The sequence below is a fragment of the Meriones unguiculatus genome, chromosome 16 (genome assembly GCF_030254825.1).
Source record: "Meriones unguiculatus strain TT.TT164.6M chromosome 16, Bangor_MerUng_6.1, whole genome shotgun sequence".
NCBI classification, from domain to species: Eukaryota; Metazoa; Chordata; class Mammalia; order Rodentia; family Muridae; genus Meriones; species Meriones unguiculatus.
In genome coordinates, this window is record NC_083363.1 from 7,174,866 (window position 1) to 7,193,382 (window position 18,517).

The following is an 18,517-nucleotide window of genomic DNA, read 5'->3' on the forward strand; positions in this document are numbered from 1 at the left end:
GAGCAACAAACTCAGAGCCACTCCTCCTGCTGTTCCCACAGGGAAAAGCCCCAGGGAATTGTGTCCAGAGGCAAAGGAGACCTCAAATTCTCTCCCCTCAGGCTGACCATGCACGCCCCCTCCCCAACCCCTAATGGAAAATAGCAAAAGTGTGTGTGTGTGTGTGTGTGTGTGTGTGTGTGTGTGGTGTGTGGGGGTGGTGCTAAGGGAAGTGCTCCATCCAACAGATAGTGGACTGGGCAACCTTCCCTCAGCTTAAAGGGCAGAAATGAGGCTGCCTGTCCGTTCCAGGTGGAGGGAAGCAGCCTTCCCTGCCCTTCCAGGAAAGCAAGGCCAACTAGGGGAAGGAACTTTCCCCACTTCCGATTCAAATTAAGTGAGGGTGGCCTTTACCGCAGGGCACAGGGAAGGGTGGGAGTGTGGGAGTGTGTGTGTGTGTGTGGGGGGGGTGATTTCCCAGCACTGTGGACCGGGGCCACAGCTCTCAGCCCAGAGACTGCTGCTGACTGACCATGTGTGCAGGGGTGATCTCTGATCAAAGGACCTGTGCAAAGAGGACACTTAAAAAACAGGCTGTTGAGGTGATGGGAATCAAAGGGAAGAGGGGCAGGAGAAAGGGAGGGGCGGGGAGGAGAGAGCAGAGGGGAGGGGGAGAGGGAGAAAAGGGACAGAAGGTGGAAGAGAGACTCAAGTGGGGAGGAAAGGGGGAGGAAAAGGAAGTGTCAGGAATGAGGGAGGAGGAAGGAAGAGTAGGAAAGGGAAGGGACAGAAATGAAAGAGAGGGAGGGAAGTGGAGGGAGTGAGAAGAGATGAGTGAGTGTGGAGGAGGGAACCTAGGTGAGGAAGGACGAGCCTGAAAAGAGGAAGAGGGAGAAATAAGGGGAAAGGGTGGGGGAGGGAAAGGAGGCAAAGGGGGAGGCAGGGTAGGGGAAGAGAGGGTGTGAAAAAGAGATAGAGGAAGGTGGGCTCAGAAAGCAGTAGAAGGTGGAAAGGAGAAAAAGGAGAGCCCGGGAGAAAGGAATAATGAGGGAAAGCCTGGGAGGGAGGAGGAGAAAGGGAGAGGGAGAGAGGGAAGGGGACAAGAGGGGTTGTGCGTTGCGGGGAGAGGAGGTTGGGAGAAGGCCTGGTGAGAAAGGAGGAGGATGGAGAAGGGGAGGGGTTGAAGGAGGGAGGAGAGGGGAGAGGAGGGGCTGAAAGGGCTGGGCGGGCCAGCGCCCTGGGAGGAGGGGCGTGCGGAGGCCGCGATCCGCCGGCTCTGATTGGCCGGCCTCCCCCGCCCCTCCCCCCGCCCCCGCCCTCCCGGCGCGGCGGCCGCGGCGAGAAAGTAAAGGTGAAAAAAGTCCAAGTGCAGCTGCGGGCGCAATGGGGGCCGGTTCCTCAAGCTACCGGCCCAAGGCCATCTACCTGGACATCGATGGACGCATCCAGAAGGTAACCCCCGCGCGGCCTCCGTGCGCCCTAGTAGGCGCAGGTGTCCCCACTGCGGGCTCCGAGCCCACGGACAGAGCAGGTCTTGGCGGCCCGCGGTGCGCGCAGGGCCCTGGGAGGCGCGGCAGTCTGCGCTGCAGACCCGCGGGTGGGTCCTAGGTTGGACGGTGACAGTTTGGGGGGTGGGGGTGGGGGGTCGGGGGGATCCTGCCGCTGCGCCCTATGGCCTCACGGGGACTGAGGGACCCGCTTCTGGCTCTGCGGTACACTGCCCTCCCAGCCAAATTGAACCGCGTAGGAGAGGGGTTCGCCGCAGACCCCTTTTGTTCGCGGGGCCCTCCCCTTCTAAAGACCCTTCTCCGGACACCGAGTGCTCTTGATTGCTGTTGATATTGACAAAGCGTTGGGCAAGCTGGCCTGGAGGAGGGCGGGGGCGGGGGGACTCATTAGCTTCCCCTAAAGTGCCTGTGGAAAAGCCGTTGTGCGGGAATTGCACCCGGACCTCATCTGGACACCTTAGGGAAGCGGGCAGCTGGCCGTGGACCCAGCAAAGGAAGCCAAGGAGGGATGCCTGCTGGGTACGGGGGTGGGGTGGGGTGGGGGGAAGTCCGTTCTCAGGTGTGCGTCCTCTTGGCTGGCTGGCTGGCTTCCCCAGTAGGAGAAACCTACCTTCCACCCTCAGCCGGATCCTGGGAAAACGGGAAGTACCATCCCTCCTCCAAGGTTGCCCCTTAGATAGGCTCAGTGACTTGGGGTGGACCGGGAGGCACCTTCAGGCATCAGTGCTCACCCTCTTACTTGAGCAGGATGGGCAGGTGCAGGACCAGAACCAGGCTCCTGACTCTGGAAAGCTCAAGCTACTGAGATGTGACAGCCTCCTCTTCCTCCCAGAGGAAGGAAGGGCTCTCCTTGGACGTCTTCCAGTCGGAGCACAGGAACACGTGCACAAATGTGTGCAGAAAGCTGTACACATTCATTTTCCCCTTGCCCACCAAACGAGAATATATTAGCGATCGCCTTTTTTTTTTCAAAGAAAAAAAAATTATTTTTTGTTTTTTTTGTTTTTTGATTTTGATGCAAGGGATGGGACCCTGGGCTTCACGCAGGCAAGGCAGACACTGTGTTAAGTTTCATTGCTGGCCCCCCTTTTACCTCTCTTTCAAGGGGAAAGGTGAGGTATCACTCGGCCAGCTGTGGCAGGTCCTTCCTTTAAAATCTCCCCAGAGGTCCTCGTAGAGCTGCTTGGCTATGGGTGGGAAGTAGAAGGGAGACACAGGAGGACTGGAGCAGACTGGTCTGCCACTGTGGGTAAGGTCGGGCTTTCCCAGAGGCCATACCTGAACTTGGATGACCTCTGGAAAGGTCACCTACAAGCCCACTGACTCTGGGGTGGGTGGGGGACAGGCACCTGCGCTAGGCTAGAAGGTCATGCGTGGAGTTGGGTGGAGACAGACCTGAGGTTGAATGCTGGCTGGCTGGGCTCCTCTGGGCTGGCATTGTTGTCTGTGGAGGATCATGATATCTGCTTTATAGACTGTAATGAGAAGTAAATGAGAGATATAAACAGTGCCTGGGACACTGCAGAGCAGGAGAGGCATTACTCTCCTCCCTGTCTCTGCCTGTTCAGAAACATCCTTGCACTCACACCACTGAGCAGAGGCTGGCAGAGCTAGGCGATCTCCACCCTGCCCTGCTCGGCCCACCACTGCTCATGGGCACTTTGTCACCAGCACTGGGTGGTGAGGCGAACCTTTAGCCTGGTAAGAACCAGGTCTTTGGGTTTCCTGGTGTCTGCGTTCACCTCTCAGGCTCCACGCCCTGTAGCCCTGCACCCATCCACACTGCTGAGACCTTGTACACCCGTGTGGAGTATTTCCTCTTCCTAGGCACTGGCCATATCTGAAAGTTCCCAGCATGCAATCATTCCTGGTTTGCATTTACCCACTCCATCTCCTCTCCATGGGAGGTCAAGGAATAAACCACCATTGCTTCCTGGGAAAAGGCTTGGGCCCTTGGGGGATAAGATAAGGGCATAAGTTCCTTTCCATCCAGGCAGCCATCATCTTGGTGAGGAGCTTCCTGGTGGTGTGGGGGGGTCCTGTGTTATCTGAGCTCTTTGTCCATCTGGCTCCCAGCTCCTGGTCATCTCAGCCTCAGGCAGACACAGAGGGTGACCATATTCCTGACACTGGCTTTTGCCAGTATTACCTGGCCAGCAAAGCTCAGGGAGAAGACCTCAAGCCATTCTTGGTCTTACCAGGGTGGAACTCAGTAGCAATTCGGCTGCAGCCAGGTGCTGCTTTTTGTTCATGGAGACAATTCCAGATGTATACAATACCCAGCTTTTTTTTTTTTTAAATGAGGATGGCAAGAATTTTTTTTTTGGGGGGGGTGTTCTGTCTTCTATATCTGAGGCATTTCATGTAGAAGAAGATAGGAGGGCCCAAGGGGTCTTGTCCTCCCGAACCCTATGTAAAATCTATAGGACCCTTAGGTGGGCCACCATGTGTCCCCAGGGTCCCACTCCCTAGGACCTCCATTTCCCACCTCTGCTTTGGTTAGTTGCCATGTCTGTGTTCTCAGCTATTAAGTGTGGTTAAGAGTGGGCATGGTGTTATGCAGCTTAGATGGGTGAGGCAGACCAGGAAGCCAGTTAGCCACACTCCCTAAAGTTGGATGTTGGAACATGATGGAGATACCCTGGGTATTGTGTTAGCCTGCGTGAGCCATCACTGCCCCTCTGGCTTGGGGATCCAAGCTTGCAAATGGTAGGTACCAGAAGTTATTTCCAGCTGGCTGAGATGTCACAGAAGGACATGATGTGTTATCAATGGGCCCTAATAGATTGGTGTTCTTCCTCTGTGAAGGTAGGGAAGGCTCCCATCCTGCAGACCTGGAAGGCTTTTAAGACATACTGAGTTAAAATCTTCCCAATGTCCGAAAGGCAGCGTTGCCTGTCTATGTTCCTGTCCCACTGTTCCTCCATGTGAGGACCAGGAGAGCCTCAAGCCGGCTGTTAGAGAAGCAGGGAGTTGGGAGACAGATCTGCTCTCTAGAAACTAGACCCCCTCTGTCTTTGCTCTGAGGATTCCTGTATGTCTTTTCTTAGCTTTCCCTATTTGGGGGAGGTCAGGCTCTCAGACCTCAGCACTTGGTCCTTTATCTTATCTACAGAGGAGGAGAGCAGTGAGCTTACCCACTTAGGGATGACAAGCATGAGGCAGAGGGCCCCTGCCCGGTAACTCAGCCAGGCCTGGTTTTGCAGGCTTGTGAGGAAAGCCCAAGAGGCCTTTGGGGGCCTCAGGCCAACCAGAGTTGGGTTGGTTGAAAAGGCAGTAGCTGGGCAAGGGAGCCTTTGTTGGAGCCTGGCCCTGGTCTGGTAAGCATCTCCCCTCGGCCACTCCTAAGCTGCCTTGGCTTTGTTCCAGATCATCTCTGCAGCTGGAACCCGGGTCTTACTATGGAAACAACCACTTGAGTTTTGCCGAGCTGTTTCTAAGGGAAAAGCCACAGGGTGCAGGAGCATGAAGAAGCTGGCCAGTGTCCCTGTTTGGAATGGTTTGTCTCAGTGCATGTGGCCAACTGGCCTTGATCTTGCTGGAGCCCAGAGCTCAAGGTGCCAAAACCTGCTTAGGGCTTCTCACTACACTTCTGGGCTCCACCCAGCCTGGTCCTATTGTGCCTTTGTGGACCTGCCAGGCTCTGACCTGCTGTGTCCACACTGAAGATGCCCTCTTTGGTATAGCCCCTCTGCACTGAGAGTCCGCCACCCTGCATGTCCTGCTGGGTTGCTCACTGGGACTGGGGCTCCCTGCTGTCTACTTCTCTGGCGTCCTCTGCCCTGCCTATCTATACCTTTTACAGCCGCCCAAGGGCCCTTTCACTTTGGAACAGGTGGACCTGCCCATCCAGATAAACAGTGGCTATCCTGCTACTGTGCGGTCTCCTCCTACTCAGATTCAAACGATGTGGTTTAGTCCCATGGGTTCTGGCTCCGCCGTCCTCTTCCTCACCAGACCAGGTTCAGTGGCAACCCTTGGCTGGTCCTCATCAGTTCCAGAACAATCCATTTGTCTTCCTAGGATATGTTTATAGTGTAGACTCTTTAAACAGATATGGGCATGGCACCCTGAGTGCACTGAGCTAGAAGGAGAGGGGTGTCTTCCTCCTTCAGGGGCCCAGTGTGGAGCTAGGGAGGGGGGATGGGGAGCAGGGGCCATTTGGATGGCCAGCTCTATGTCCATCCTGACCACTGGCCTGAGATAGCCCCTGGGTCTCTGCCAGGATCAGAGCTGGCTGTAAAGATAACTTTCAGTTTCTTTTGCAATAAGCAAGCTGCTGTTAAGGGACCGACTGGACACCACAGTAGGACCATCCTAGATGGAACTTCGGAGGGTAACTGAGAGATCAGCGAGCGGGCCCTGACCCCTCCTTCCGTACCCAGCTTTGATCTGAGGTTTCTCTTAAGCCAGACATTCCCAAGGACCTTTGGCCTGGAGGGGATGCCACAGGCTAGCTTGACAGCCTCGGAGGTAACTGCTGATAGCCTGCAGCCCTCTGGAAACACTGGTGCTGCCCTGTCTCACAGAGAGATAGCCTCTCTCTTGGTGCTTCCAGAGCATTGTCTTTGTTCCCTTGACATGTTTGATTCAGTCCTTGCTTAGTGGGGGGGGGGGGGTGTCATAGTTTGTTTTCTGTTGCTGTGACAAGCACCATGACCGAAGGCCACTTGGGGAGGAAAAGATTCCTTCGGCTTATACCTCAGGTCACAGTCGTCCCTGAGGGAAGTCATGGCAGGAACTAATGCAGAAAACTAAGGAGAAATGAGGCTTATTGGCTCCTCTCCCCAGCTCTTGCTCTGCTGGGGTAAAAGGTATACTCCACCACACCCAGCTCTGCTTGCTTTCTTTTACAATCCAGGCCCATCTGCCCAGGTTGGCACTGCCCTTGGTGGGCCCTCCTACCTGGAATCAACCATCAAATCAAATTCCCACAGACATGGCCTCAGGCCAATCCGATGTGGGCAGCCCCTCGAGACTTCCTCTTCCAGGGCTGCTCTTCGTGGTGTGGTTGACAGTAAGAGCTAATTAGGACAAAACAAGACGGTGGTGGCACACGCCTTTAATCTCAGCACTCGGGAGGCAGAGGCAGGTGGATCTCCGAGTTTGAGGCCAGCCTGGTCTACAGAGTGAGTTCCAGGATGGCCAGGGCTACACAGCGAAACCCTGTCTCAAAGCAAAACAAAACAAAACAAAAACTAAGCAGGACAGACGTGAAAGTCACCTTTCCTCTGGAGAATCTGGAAGGTAGTGACATTCCCACAGAGGAACTATGCCGAAGCTGGTGACTCATGGGGCAGGTGGGCACCTGAGAACCTTGGTGATGTCCGGCTGCTCCTCAGGCCTAAGCGGCCTTGTTTCTCAATACCTTTCACACCTCCAGACCTGATGGTTTTGAGGTCCCAGAAGAAGCTGTGGCTTGTCACTCATCTTATTCTCTCCCAAATCCACTGGATCTGATCGGAAACGGCCAGGAACAGAAAGACAACACCCCAAACCCTACGATCCAGACACTTCCATCTCGGATTTACAGGTGCCGCACCTGTTGGGATTCATACCCAGAGACAAGGGACCTCACTAGAGTGCATTGTGAGAGAGGGCTCTTCTGACCTCAGAAATGCATCAAGCACGGCTCTGGTCATTGGTGGAGTCCAGCAAGTGCGTAGAAAGGGCATGGAATCCTGGCAGGCCCATGGAACCAACATGCCAATGAGAGGTGATGCCGGTACAGGTCTCAGTGCCAGCGATGGGATCACCTCGGGGTATCTGGACTGGACTCTGCTCATATGACTTACAGTCTGAGTGGCAGGCGTGCCCCACGGCCTCTCACTTCTCCAGAAAAGCCCCCTCCCATCCAGTCATCAGGTAACCCAGTAAGCCGCACCCCTGAGAGATGGGGAGGGAGGTGGGGGAAGGTTGTCTTTGATAAGGAGGACTGACTGAGTCACCCGGGAACCACCTCCTTGCAGGGGTCCCTGCCCTGAGCACAGGGCTTCATCCTCACAGTGCGCAGCAATCTGGCAGTTCCACCCACAGGAAGTGCTGTCTGTGACCTGACCGACTACTAGGTCCAGAGATGTGACTATGACCTCTGACAGCCCAGGGCATCCTGCCGCCTGCCTTGTAGGGACGCATGTGCGAACTCCGATCATTGGCAGCCGGTGCTGGTGCTGGGGGCGCGGGGACTATGCAGTGTTCGCAACCCCTCTATCTCACCCTGGACTATGCCCCTTCTCCCGTCACACACCGGGCACACTTGTCCAAACAGTAACTCCCTGGAGCTTTTATTCTTTGCCCTGTAGACCCGCTGTCTAATTTTTTTTAAATTGCTATAAACTGTGCGCCATTGTTACACGCACAGCTCAGCAGCCCCAAGTTAACTCGCAGCGCCCTGTAGCCGGCACTTTCATCTTCTCCTAGCGCTTTCTGTAGCAGAAAGAAAGTTCGGTCTCTTAAATAAGGACGCTTTTACCCTCCTTGGGCCCAGGTACCTCCTTCCTACATCCAGTCTTAGTGAATTTGGCCACTGTAGGGATCTCATCCAAGTGGATCTTACGGTATTTGTCCTTTCCCTTGGCTTCTTTCACTTGGCACGGTGTCCTGCCATGCCATGGTGGGTGTCAAGACCAGCTTCCTCTTTAAGCCTAAGTAACATCTTCCTCCTGACTAGACCGAAGATATCAATTGTCTCCATTGGAGTGGACGGTCGGGGACCCTGCCTGGTGTTCTTTATCCTCTAGTCCGTTCCACATTTGCTTCCCAGTATATACAGAGTCACCTTGGGATCTAAGTATGGATCTGAGAAGGCCCTGAGGGGCGTCTGAGGTTCTGACGACACACAGCCCATCCCTGGTGCCCTGATGTCACAGCTGCGAGTACAAAGGGAGGTGTTCCTTTACCTTTTTAGCTGTGTAGCTTTGCTAGACAAGTTTTACCTTCTCTGTGTCCTAGCATTTCCATCAGCAAAAGGGAGAGAAGAAGGGAGCCTCTGTCCGTGCTTTTGGGGAGATTGAGCTGGCCTCTTGGTGTCGAGTGACCCTATGGCTAGCTCTCGGAATGGGTGGGAATAAATGTCCCTGTTTCAGCTTGCCCTTTGCTTACCTGCGCCATCCATCTAAGGCTACCCAGTCGCTGTGCCTGATGGAGAGCAACCCCGGCATTTCACCCTGGGTTGTTGAGTGTCCCTCCCGCCAATCCCCCGCCAACATCTGTTTCACTCCCACAACAGGTCACGTGCCCAAGCTCACTCTGTGGAGTGGAGCCCCACCAGATGCTTTTGGCTCAGTAACACCTGTCCTGGCTTAGCCACCAATCCACCCTCCTCCACTCCGTTGGTGGCAGAGTCACCGTAAAGGTTCTTACTCTATTGGGAGAGGTGACACTGAGGAGGCCGGGAGGTGGGAGCGGGGAAATACAGCTCAGGCCATAGGCACGGGTGGAACAAGACACGCCCACCGTCCGTCCCTGGCCGTGGGCTTCGGGTTTACTGTGCGTGCGTGCATACGTGTGTGTGTGTGTGTGTGTGTGTGTTGCAAGCTGAAGCGCATTGCCCCGGGGGGTTTGCGTGATGGTCCTATAGACAAAGCCAGCCTGGCTGTGAAAGGAGCCCTGTGGAAGGAAGGAAGGCTCCCTCTCTACTGCATTGCCACCTGGCCCCTTGACACGCCTCCCGTCGAGTTCCAAGCCCCTCCCTTGCAGCCTCCTGGGGCTGGCCGGCCTCCCACAGGGCTTTGGGAAAACAGAGCCTGTCTGTGGAGTGGTGGAGGTGGCGAGGTCTGTTTAGCCCAAGACTCCAGCGGGTGGACAGGCTGCTCCTCCAGAGTGGATGGAGGTGACCTCCTGGAAGTCACCAGAACAAATTTCCAAGTGTAGCCACGTGGGTCTATTTAAAGTCAGGTAGCCAGATGCATATGGCTGTTCTATCTGTCTATCTATCTATCTATCTATCTACCTACCTACCTCCCTCCCTCTGATGAAGTGATCATTGGCGGTGACCAGCTACTCAAGCTATCTCCCGTGAGGCTTTTCACACTTCTCTGGCCTCACAGGCAGCCAGAGAAGTGGCACATTTGGCATTACTGCCTAGAGAGCTTCAGTGTCTCTCCAGCTGGAACTCGCATTCCTAATGAGCCCATGGCCAGGAAAGCCGGGTTTCAGGACGAAGCTCCAGCCTGCTGCTCAGGGCAGTGTCCTGCAGGCTCTGCAGGGCTGAGTTAAGCTTAAACTGTGATTAAAGGCTAAAAAAAAAAAAAAAAAAAGGTGCTTGTGTGTGCTTGGAAATATCTGAGACTCGCCGTGAGAGCTGAGGGTGTCACTGTTGCTAAATGACGGGAAAGCCACAGCTCAGCGTCTGTGGCTGTAGAGATAGTCAGTGACCACACCACCTATGGGAGTCTGCACGAATTATTTTTCTGTTGCTGTGATTAAAATACCATGACCAAGGCAACTTACAGAAAGGAGGGCTTATTTGACTTACAGTTCCAGATTGCTGAGAGTCCATGATGGAGGAGAGGCGTGCTGGTAAGCAGCAGGCACGATGGCAGGGACTAAATGCTGAGAGCTCACGCCTTGAACTGCAAGCACAAAGCAGCTAGAACAAGCTGGCAGTGATGCAGGACCACAAACTCCAAAGCCACCCTGCTGACATGCTTCCTCCAGCGAGGCCGTACCTCCTAAGTCTCCCCAGCCATCTCCACCAGCTGGAGATCAAGCATTCAAACGCTGTAGAGCATGGGTGACATCTCATTCAAACACAGAGTCTACGGGACAAGTTCTCCCCTGGGCCCCTGTGTCAAAGCCACTGTGGGAGATGATGATGTATGTGTCATCGTGGTGAGGGCGGAGGGAGTAGTTCAGGGACTCGGGTTCGGGGAGGGAGCCCCCGGAAGGCAACAGGAGTGGGTCAGTTACTTTTCGGCTGCTGTGACAGAATGTCATGACCAAAAGCAGCCAAGAGGAGAAAAGGGCTTGTCCTAGCTCACAGGGGGCTTCAGCATAGAAATTGAGTCCTGGGGGTTGAATGTCCAAGGTCATGGTGTCTCAGTGATTCAGTGATGGTTCCTCCCAGAGCCTCTTTCTTTGGCTTACAGACAGAATCGTCCTGGGTTCTTATGTGGACATCCTTCTGTATGTGTGTGCCCGTGTTCAGCCCGCCTCATATAAGGGTATCTGTTGTGTTGGGTCTTACCATGAAAGCTTTAACTCAGTCACCTCCATGAAGCCCTTGTCTATAGTAGTCAGTCCATTTTTTAAAATACATCTTTTTTTCTTTTCCTAATTTTTTAAACAATTTATTTATTTTATGTATATGAGTGCTCTGTCTGCATGTACACCTGCATGCCAGAAGAGGGCACCAGATTACATTATAGATGGTTGTGAGCCACCATGTGATTGCTGGGAATTGAAATCAGGACCTCCGGAAGAGCAGATGGTACTCTTAACCGCTGAGCCATCTCTCCAGCCCTGGTAGTCAGTCTAAAGTTCTGGGAGTGCAGGGGTTTGGGGGGGGGGGACACAGTTAAGCCCCCACTGTCTCTTGAAAAGTAGAAACAAGCATTTCTCGTTCTGTCTTCCAGCCTCTGGAGTCATAAGTGACAGGGAGGAAAAGGAAAGGGCACCAGTCGCCAGAGTCATTATGGACCGTGAGTCCATAGAGTGCCCAAGTCCCCATCTGTGATAGCTTCCTGCTACCTTGTGGCCCTGGCAGCCCATGCCTGTTACTCCCCACACTGAGACTGATGTCTTCCTCCTTAAGACCTCTCCCTAGGTGGGCTCAGGCTGTCTACCCTTTTGGCTCAGGAAGGGCCAGATAAGGAAAATGCAAATCCCTCTACTGTTTTGTAGCCAACATAGGCCAAGAGGGTTTGGGGAGCCCTCCTACCCATTCCCCAACCCCTCCCGATGCCTACTAGCCTATGGGCCTATCTATCCAGATGCCAGATCTGTAGAGAAAGGGGGACTCTCCGTTAGTGTCTAAAGGTGGAGATGGCTTAGCTCCTGACAGGCAGATGGGAAAGGAAGGACCAGTGTGGTCATGGAGGTGGTACACAGTCCTTTGAGGGGGATTTAAATCATACTGAAAGCAATACATAGTAGTAACAGTGGCTATGTGGGCACAGGGTGACATGGGAGAGATCCACTCCACTCAGCCATCACCAGCTCCGCACTAGCAGGAAAGCTCTGCCTGCTTTCCACACGTCTTGGGACCTCTGATGGCGGGAGTTTCTGGTTGAGGGATTAGGACCCCAGCAGGTGTCCCATACTGGCCACACCACAACCTCCTTCAGAGCCTTAGTGGCACTGCTTCCACGAATCCTCCTGGTCCCTCCTTCCTGACCATCTTCCGTGCAGCTTGGCCTTCCCCTAACCCCAAGGGCATCATAAAGACTGTCTGCCTCTCTTCCTGGGCTCATTGAATAAACAGCCCCTCCCACTGTGGCTCCGGTAGAATCACTCTCCTTATCATTCCCACTAATAATGACAGAGTCCATTGCTTCCTGCTTCCGCAGCCTTCTATCATGGTTTCTGAGGAGGAAAGTTTCCAGAGGTTTCCCTCGTGGTCACTGGGCCCTGTCACTTTGGCCCATGGGGAGGTAGGGCACCATGATGGAGAACACGTGATAGGGCAGAGCTACTCACCTCATGGGAGGCAGGAAGCAGAGAACAGGCAGAGAAAAGGCTGGAGTCCCAGTGTCCCCATCAAGGGCATACCCCCAGTGGTCTCCTTCTACCGGTGAGGCCACATCTGCTGAAGGTTCTGCCACTTAACAACGTCTTCCTCAGCTAGGGACAAGCCTTCAACAGGTGGGAAACGCTGTGAAGCATGGGCCCAAGGCCTCAAAGCTCTCTGTTGAGTCTCTGTTGGAGGAGGGCTGCAAAGGAGAGCCCCCGCCCTTGTCTGCCCTTCCTTTTCTCATCTTCACCTTCTCATCTTCGTCTTTTGTCACCTTCATACTGCGTTCTTGGGTGCTGTCTTGAAGCTGGTATTATAGGGGTGACCTGGTGGAAGAAGGCCACCAGGTTGTTACTAGAAAAGCCCCAGAAATGTCCCCCACAGACCAGTCCCCTACCCTGAGCTCTGCACAGCGAGTTCCTTAGTCTTTTGATCTCTGTTTCTCTCTTTCCACTTAACTCCTGTGATTCATTATTTATAGCGGTGACATCGGCTTCAGATACTAAAAGTATAAGGAAAAAAAAAAAGAAAGAAGCCAAAGTGACCCAGAGCTTTGACAAGAACATGACAGACAAATCTGAGCAGAGGATCCTGAGACTGGCAGGAACACAGGCAGAGACACAGGTCCTGGAGTCTGCTGTCAGCCAGGCAACCTGGGGAGCTAGAGGAGGTACAGGCCTTGCCCTGTTCCCCAAGGAGAGGTTCCCATAGATGCCAGGCTCTTCTACCTCCTCCCCCTCCCCGTTCCCACCAGGCTCATAGCAGCCCTCTTAGGGGAGTGGCCAGCTCTAGCTCCTGAACCTCTGGAGGCTCCCTGTGGGTCCTCACCATTCACTCCTGTCCCCAATATACTACCGTCCATCTCTGCTTAGCCTCAGAACCTTGTCGCCAGCCTCGTTAGGATCAGGACTTGAAGTTAATCCATGTGGTTGTGGTCATGATCCCCATGGCTTTAACACAACAGAAATTCTCAGTCTCGCTGGGCACAGTGGCACATGCCTATAATCCCAGCACTCTGGGAGGCAGAGGCAGGCAGATTGATGGGAATTCAAAGCCAGCCTGGTTTACAAAGTGAGTCTCGGACAGCCAACGCTACACAGAGAAACCTTGTCTCGAAACAAAACAAAAGAAAAAAGAAAAATTCTCAATCTCCCTGGGCCTGAGCCAAGGAATCACCAGGGCTGTGGTGCCCAGAAGGCTCAACAAAAGCCTTGTCGCCTTTCTTACTCACCAGCTAATGGAAGCTACCACTATCCCCCTGAATGTGGCTTCATCCCTCCCATCTTCAAAGCCAGCAACGTTCCGATTCTCGCTTCGCATCACCTTCTTCTTGGCCTCCCTCTACCTCTCTGTATAAGGACTCTTGGGATGACATTAAGGGATAACCCCGAAATAATCCAGGACTGCCTCACTTCTGAAATACAGCTTTCAGATAATGCGGCCACGGAGGGAACATTCTTGGATGCCGGGGATTAGGAGGAGGACATTGTTGCCAATGGAAGTATGGCCTGGGCCTTGGGCACATGCTTGTAAACATTGGCCTATGCTTGGCTCCCAGTGACTCTGGGGGCACCCCCTGGTAGCCACAGATTCAAGCCCCCAGGACTGAGGGACCCTCAGCTGCATTGAGGGGGCAGTGCAAGTTACCTGCCTGGCTCTGCTTGCTCCTTGAAGATCTCCCTATACTGAGTCTTCACAGATCACCTTTGGTTTTGGCTTTACTGTTGTTGCCTGTCTGCTCCCATGACACTGGGTCTTTGGCGTCTCGTCTCCCTGCCCAGTTTTTTACGCTACGTTGTGGTAGAGCTTCTGCGGGTCAGGCGGGGCAGATGTGCCCCAGTCCTTTCCCCTGGGCATTTGTCAAAGGTCCCTGAAGTGCTGGACCTAAGAGAAGATGTGTGAAGAAGACCCGTGTCAGGGAGTCTGTGGCCTCAGAGCAGCAACCTGTGTGTCGCCTGTCCAACTGGGGCCTTGTGTCAGCAGTGGGCCTGGAATCCAGCTGTGCTAACTGCTGGCGAAAACTTGGGGGACTCTGTAACCCGTCAGAGAGGCAGGGATGGCACCTGCCTGTTGGCATGTCCGGATGCTTCCAATGTATATGACTTCCTGGGTGTTTGAGAGCCTACACCCACGGTACACAATCTGTGTGGTGAAATAAATCCACCCATTGTCCCAAGTGGAGGCTCAGAGGTGGCACGGAACCAGGAACCCCGATGCTAAAGTCCTTTTGAAGTATAATGGGTCTCTCTGGGGTGATGTATTTCCCCAGGACCAACATCCTGGGCTCAGGGAGGAAGTTGGGAGCAGGTGGAGTTGGCATTGTTCACTCCCTGGGGGTCAGGAATCTTGGGACACTGCCTCAGAACTATGTCGTCCATCAACTGGATTGGTGGGTCTTGTGGTTTGGATGAGTCCTCAAAGGCCCGTATGTTGGACGCTTGGTCCCTGAGCCTGGGTCAGCATAGGAAAGTGGGGAGGGGGAGCATCAGGAGATGGAATCTAATGGGAGGTATTTAGGTCACTGGGGGGAGGGGTGCCCTCAAAGTAGATGTTGGAAATTGTTGCCCTCTTCTTTCTTCCTTTCACATCCTATCTATAAGGTGAGCAATGGCCCCTCTTACTACCCTGCAAGCACACTCCCTCACTGCTGACCAGCTGCAGGCTTGAACCTCTAAACCACGAGTGAGCCAAAGTGTGCAAGCCCTAAGCAAGCTAGTAAGCTGACTGTCCTGGCTGTTTGCCCCAGGAAGGGAAAACTGGCTCATACAGTGGCCTTGCTGGAGCCCTCATTTCATGACCTCTTCTGGGACAGGGGTTTGGGTGGGGGACAGGATATCGGGCAGGGGGCTACTCTTTGTATACGGAGAACACAAGCGTCTGTTGTAGGCAGCTCCAGACCTCAGTGCTCCCACAATGCGCTCAAGCCTGCAGCTGGTCAGCAGTGAGGGAGTGTGCTTGTATGGTGGTGAGAGGGGTCATTGCTCACCTTATAGATAGGATGTGAAAGGAAGAAAGAAGGGGGCAACAATTTCCAACATTTACTTTGAGGGCTTGCTCGGCTCACAGCTGTCATCGCAGGAGACAGACGTTGGATCCCACTTCCTACAGGACATCACTCTGTCTTGCAGATCGCCCTTCATTTCTTGGTTTGGGGAAAGTTACTTAACTCTCTTGAGCCTTAGAGTCTGTAGGAACTGGCTAAAGCCCTTTTGAAGTATAACGGGTCTCTCTGGGGTGATGTATTTCGTGTACCAGGTGTCTGAGTAAATGCGAGAAGAGGGTACCTGTGCCACCCCGACCCATGATACATCTGTTTGCACGTCGGCACCTGACCGGGGGAGGTGCCGTTAGCGTTCTTCTGTGTACTCAACACATGTTTAATGTGTTTAAGAAGTGGCCCTTACATCTAGAGATACGCCATGAAACACAGGTGAAAGAGCCGTGAGCGTGGAAGTCAGGCCAGTGGGGAGCAGGCCAGGGGACAGGGGCTAGGAACCCTCGGGGCTGGAGAGGGGGGCTGAGCTGTGGCTCACCTTCCTTTCACTTCAGCACGTGTACGATTATGCCCCTAAAACCGAGCACCCCCACTCCAAAGATAATTTCAGTAATAGGTCTGGAACACAGTAATAAATGGAAATTTCTGTTATTATTTCATTCTCTCTCTCTCTCTCTCTCTTTTTCAAACGCAATGACCAGAAAAACATCTCCTACATTAGAAAGGGAAATGAGGGCCAATACAGTTTTCATTTTAGCAAACAAAACAGCATGATTGCCCTGCTGGTTAACTGTAGCCATCTTGGATGTGACGTCATTGCTAAGCACTCCAAAGCAGGAGGCAGCCCAGAATGAAGAGCGTGCTCACTTTTACATGTAAAAATGTATAATTGGTGTGTGTGTGTGTGTGTGTGTGTGTGTGTGTGTGTGTGTGTGAAATTCAGATATGGATGGGTGGTGGTGAATGGATGGGTGGACAGATGGATGGGTAGATGGACAGATGTCAGGTGGCTGATGGGTGCGTGAATAGGTAGGCTGGTTGGTGATTGGACGGTTAGATGGATGACGGACCGGATGGATGATGATGGGCAGTGCCTGAGTGGATGGGTGGGGAGGTAGGCAATTAGATGGGTGGCGGATGGAGATAAAGGTGTTAGGATGGATAGTGAGTGGGCAGATGGGTGGGCGATAGGATGAATGATGGTGGTGGTGGACAAGTGGATGAATGGATGAGTCGATGAACAGAGAGGTGGATTAGATGGGCAATGGAAAGATATAAACAGGTAATGAATAGATAGATAATAGATATGGAGTGAGTAGGTGGATAGACAATGCATAAGTGGGTGGGCAGATGGATGGACCACCAATATAGAAATAGCTTACTTTTTTTTTTTTTTGCAGAACATGTTTTTATCTGGGGATAGAATATACATTTTTGATACTGTATCCTTTTCATATTAAGTATTTTCATGTTAAACGCTTGTTTCTCAGGCACTGAAAAGGAGGTAGACATCTCCCCCCCACACACACCTTTTAATCACTCTAAATATGTGAAGGTGATGCCTCTGTGCTGGAGGAATTGTTCTGGAAGTGGTCCAGCAGCCAGCCTGAGAGGCTCTGGTAGCTTTGGGGCTGGGCAGAGCCTGACAAGCCCACAGAGGCTTATGTAAAGGCTTAATAGCTGGCAAAAGCTTTAGAAAATGAATCAGTCTCTGATGGACAAAGTAAAAGACCCACGAATTGGTTTATTCTCCTCGGAGGAAGGAGCTAAATCAATACTCACTCCGAAGATGCAGCATTAGAAGCCAGCAGTCGAGAGCCAGGCAGACCTGAACTGTGTATCCAGCACAGCACAGAACTGGGAGACGCCCTTATTCCTCGTGGAGAGCAGCTAAACCAGCTTCAGACACAGCCCGTGATCTGCCCTCCTGGGCTCTGAGCCATGCGACTGGAGTTTGCATCAGGACCAGTATCTACGCCATCCTTCCGTGCCTATGTCTGTGGGGCTGCTGCTGCTGATGCCAGATGCCAGGCTTCTGAGGGCCACATGCTCTGTCTCTGGCCTGAGAATTGCCTCTGCCCCGATAGCTGTTGAGAATGATAGTGGTGGCTATGTTGATGGAGCTATTATTATTATTATTATTATTATTATTATTATTATTATTATTATTATATAGCAAAAACCCATGGGACACGAAGTGCGTCCCTGGGGTCCTCACTGAGAGTTGGGGGGTGGAGTCTCCCTGGTCCTGTCCTGTTCGCTGTGCGTGTGCCTATGGGCTGGCTGCTCAGAGGAGCTGATCCAGGCCTGTGGGAAAGACCTCCCCACCTAGAGACTGCTTGCTGAACTAGGGGAGACCTCAACCCTCCTGGAGGGAGCTCAGACTGGCTGCTCACCTGCCATGGCTGACTCTGTGAGGTAAGTTCTAGGAAGACCTTCTGTCCTCCAATACCGGCCGCCGTTAGGACACACTAGACTTCATGGCTTGTCAGTAGAGGTCAGTGGGCCACTTAGAGCAAGTACAGCCCTGTTGACAGAATTCTGGAGAATTCTTGTCCCACAGTGATGGAAACCCCCAGAAATGCTGCACTGGCGTGCTGAGGCCACATGTCCTTATGGTCTCGGAAGTGATGAGACCCCTGGTTTAAACAGCCTGTCCCGTAATCACCCTCACCACGATTGCCAAGCAGGGGATATGTTAAGCTTTCGCCTGCCAGGCTGCGTCCTCACAGTGTGCCCGGAGGCAGGTAGGACTGTCTTCACTTTCCACCTGGAGGATCAGAGCCTCAGAAGGGCTAAGACGTCCACCACACTGGGCAAGGCAACCTAAATTCCTGTCCCCAGTGATCCCTGTACTTACTTCTCTGCCATACATGGACCAGCGCATAACCGCAGCACCTGAGTAGAGTAATTTTGAAGATGGGAGGCAGTCAGGATAGCACACCCTGTAGCCAGCCCTGGGCCTTCTGAGGTGGGACATGGCCAGCCGTATGCACCCAGTCCTAGAAGTCTCGCTAGTGGGCCATCCTTGCTGCCAGGCCTTCACCCTCTTCAGCCCTAATGGCTGGGGAGTGTAAGGCACAAGTTTGCACAGTCTCCGAAACTGACCCATTTTTCTTCTCACAGATTTGTTCAGGAGCTTAGTATTTAAAGCAGATAGGAGACCCTTAGGCACCATGTCTGTCGCATTGCCTATTTTGCAAGCCACGTTTATAGCACTCAGTACAGTACTAACAGCAACCAGGAAGGACACCTGTGGCCCTTGTGTTTGGAACTGGGGGCCCAGGTGGCAAATACAGGCTCGTGTCAGCCTCGGGGTCACAGCTGCCTCAAGACAGCTCTCAAATTAACACAACCCCCTGT

At 53.3% G+C, this 18,517-nt stretch overlaps 1 protein-coding gene across 4 annotated transcripts in view; it reads left to right on the forward strand.

Moving 5' to 3' along the window:
- The first annotated feature begins 1,274 nt into the window (after positions 1-1,274).
- Positions 1,275-18,517, forward strand: part of Pde9a (phosphodiesterase 9A) — an 84,504-nt gene continuing 67,261 nt past the window's right edge. For all 4 annotated transcript variants that reach the window (XM_021645152.2, XM_021645153.2, XM_060369217.1 and 1 more), the window contains exon 1: positions 1,275-1,431. In XM_021645152.2, coding sequence (XP_021500827.1) covers positions 1,363-1,431 — 69 coding nt within the window. In that variant the 5' untranslated portion in view covers positions 1,275-1,362. The remainder of the gene's footprint in view (positions 1,432-18,517) is intronic.